The following is a 2138-nucleotide window of genomic DNA, read 5'->3' as shown; positions in this document are numbered from 1 at the left end:
CCCCCCCCCAAAAAAAATCCCTCATGGAAATAAAAAGACTTTGTAGGATCAGACCCAGAATTTGTCTGGGGATCTGGAGAACTGGCTAGGGCGAGGATGCTGAGGCAGGGATCTCTTTCCATTCGTGGCTGTAGCATCGCAGAGGCTGTGTCGGCCGCCCTGCCTCTCCGCTGGTTGATGTGGACCCCTGATCAGACACAAGGGGAGGTCTTTGGGGGCCTGTTTGAGACCCTGGATGACCCCAGTCAAATGCAGGAGGAGGAGGAGGAGGAGGAGGAGGAGGAGGAGGAGCAGCTCGGCTAGGAATGCCCTGAAGCTGCCGTCCGCCTGACCTGCTCTACCTAGAGGAGAACAAAGGCACAGGCGGCCTCTGGGATCCCAGAACCGAAGCGGATCCCAGAAGCCCTTCCCGTGATCCCTGCATCCGATCTGCCAGGGGCCCCTGCCAAGGGATGGCCTTCCCACGGAGGGTCGCTGCCCTGTGGCCCTTTCCCCTTGAGGCGCACACAAGCGCCCTTCTCCCACCGGGTGCCCCTTGCTGGTGCCTCCTTCGCTGCCCCTTCCTATGGCAGATGTGCCACCCTGGACCTGGGCACAGGAGGGTGGGGAGGGGAGGGCAAGAACGGAGGGAGCAAAATAGGTACCAGGTCGGAGAAAGGAAGCTTTGCTGAAAGTGGTTCCCACCATCCCCTTCCCTCACCCCCCCCTGCACATCCTGACCCTGATTCATGCACTCCCGTGTGGCTGGGTCCTTGGTGGCCCCAGTTTCTTTCTGGCAGCCCTGAAACTGCAGGGGACCCTCAGCTGCAGCCCACTCGCCTCTCACCAAACCTAGCAAGGTATTTCACACAGAGAAGCAGCTGTGACGATGCCTCTGCACCTGCTGCTTTTTTGCCCTGCCTACAGAGTCTTCCATCCAGGGGAGGCCTTCGCGGGCCCCCTTAAGACCCCCTTTGAAAAGAGCCAGGAGACGAGCCCCGTTGCTTGTCCCATCGGAGGGGGGGGCGCTGAGTTGTGCAGCCGAGTGGTGGGCCGGCATGCCCGAAAGGCCAAGCAGAGCAGCCGGAGGGGAGGGGGCTTTTTCCGAGAGCGGGGGAGGGAGACCTGTCCAGAGGGCTCATCACATGCGCGGGGGGGGTCTTCCAGCTGCAGGCTTTGCCTGGTGAGACAGAGGATGGCGATCAAGGGATCGTCCCAGAATGATGGGTTCCTTCCAGATGTTCGGGGGAAGCAAGCAGGCGTAGTAGCCCTTCTGAAGATGGTGTTTCGGCCCTGTGAATCCATGGCTTGATAGTCCAACATCTTCATTAACTGGAGAGATAATTCTGAGACCGATTCAAGCTTTTTGGCCCCAGAATCAGAGCCAGGCCTGAAATACGAGTCCCAAAGTGTTTTACGTGAATATTTGTTGGATTAACAAGTTATTTGAAGGAAGCTTTTTTTTTCCCCCATTGAATTTTGCTCTATTTTGCTTGCCATTTTTTTTTGTTTTATATGCTTTTTCTTTTCCTTTTCTTTTCCATTTTTGTGCTCTTCCCCTTGGAGGCAGTGAAAGTGGCCGGAGCACCCCAAGCTTATCCCTCTGCTCAGACAGCAGATCTGCGTCCTCTCTCTACCAGCAGGCACCCAAACATTTTCATATTCCAGGTAGGATTCATGACTCCTTTCTCGCCCTCCCTCGGGGCCATCTCTGCAACCTTTTACGGGCTGATAACAAGGACCGTTGGGGAGTGAGAGGCAGAATGAACAAAAATGCCTACGTTGTATAAGATCTAAAATGAGATTTTTTAAAGAATAAATGGCATGTTTCTGTGGAACCATCTGTTCAGCAACCCTCTCACTGGTGAAAAGCCCTTCTGGAAGCATCTGCAGGGGGGGGAAAAATTCCCCAGCATCTGTTCCTTTGCTAACAAGGAGTGAAAAACAGAGAACTCCTGGAGTTTGCAAATTCCCCAACTGAGGTCAGCCGTGTCCCAAGCTGGCTTTGGACAGGAGAATTTCACCTCCGTCTGGGGGTGATGCTGGGGGAAAGATTGAGGGAGGAAAAGGGAGGAAGGAAGGAAGGAAGAAATGGAAGGAAGGAAGGAGGGAGGGAGGAAGGAAGGAAGGAAGGAAGAAATGGAAGGAAGGAAGGAAGG

At 54.9% G+C, this 2138-nt stretch overlaps 1 protein-coding gene across 1 annotated transcript in view; it reads left to right on the top strand.

The window, feature by feature from the left end:
- The window catches only part of ABLIM2 (actin binding LIM protein family member 2), a gene marked incomplete at its 3' end in the record, with an annotated part of 26909 nt that overhangs the window by 20500 nt on the left and 4271 nt on the right, over nt 1–2138 (top strand). Inside the window, exons 13-14 of the mRNA XM_029286911.1 lie at nt 135–298; nt 1546–1647. Coding sequence (XP_029142744.1) covers nt 135–298; nt 1546–1647 — 266 coding nt within the window. The remainder of the gene's footprint in view (nt 1–134; nt 299–1545; nt 1648–2138) is intronic.

Source organism: Protobothrops mucrosquamatus, unplaced genomic scaffold (genome assembly GCF_001527695.2).
Source record: "Protobothrops mucrosquamatus isolate PMUCROS unplaced genomic scaffold, P.Mucros_1.0 scaffold5833, whole genome shotgun sequence".
NCBI lineage: Eukaryota > Metazoa > Chordata > Lepidosauria > Squamata > Viperidae > Protobothrops > Protobothrops mucrosquamatus.
This window is presented reverse-complemented; position numbering and strand designations above follow the sequence as displayed.